Source organism: Myotis brandtii, unplaced genomic scaffold (assembly GCF_000412655.1).
Source record: "Myotis brandtii unplaced genomic scaffold, ASM41265v1 scaffold139, whole genome shotgun sequence".
Taxonomy (NCBI): domain Eukaryota; kingdom Metazoa; phylum Chordata; class Mammalia; order Chiroptera; family Vespertilionidae; genus Myotis; species Myotis brandtii.
Window position 1 is genome coordinate 671,105 of NW_005354965.1, and position 603 is coordinate 671,707.

At 65.8% G+C, this 603-nt stretch overlaps 1 protein-coding gene across 1 annotated transcript in view; it reads right to left on the reverse strand.

Moving 5' to 3' along the window:
- URB1 (URB1 ribosome biogenesis 1 homolog (S. cerevisiae)) overlaps window positions 1-603 on the reverse strand; it is a 43,360-nt gene that overhangs the window by 14,143 nt on the left and 28,614 nt on the right. Inside the window, exons 30-31 of the mRNA XM_014535196.1 lie at window positions 507-573; window positions 38-280 (exon numbers count right to left, since the gene is read on the reverse strand). Of these exons, the coding sequence (XP_014390682.1) occupies window positions 38-280; window positions 507-573 (310 nt within the window). The remainder of the gene's footprint in view (window positions 1-37; window positions 281-506; window positions 574-603) is intronic.

Here is a 603-nt window from a genome sequence, read left to right on the forward strand (position 1 = left end):
CCTGGGCGGGGAGGAGAGCACGGGGTCAGGGGCCCACAGCAGCACCCCTGGGCGGGGGGAGGAGAGCACGGGGTCAGGGCCCCGTGGGAGCAGAACTGACGATGGAAGGACCATCGCAGCAGCTTCGTGGAGCAGCTGGCCGTTCTGAGTGCAGGACACGGGTCCTATCACTTCATCCCCATCATAACTTGGGGAGACGGGGGGCGGGGGGTGAGGGTGATGCTGACGTGAGGAGGGTGGGACGGTGTCGGCGATGACGACAGAGGACACCTCACTGGAGCTGACGATGCGCCAGGCACTGCTGTGAGCCCTTCCCCTGTACTAACTCCCCGGATCCCACAGCTCAGCCAGCAGGCGGCCTCACCGAGCTGGGGAGCCGGGGAGCCGCACCTACCCCCTCCGGAGAACCAGAAAGGAACGGAGGAGATCTGGGGCTGCTGGGCCCACTGAGCCCCGTCTCGGGTGGCGCCCTCCGGCCTGCCACGCGCCCCTCAGCCAGAGCTCACCTGAAGCTGACGAGGCTGAGACTGTTGTGTTCGTATGCCCGGAGGAGGAGTAAGATCTTCTGGTCTGGAGGGCAGTTGAAGGTCAAGTTAGAGAGGC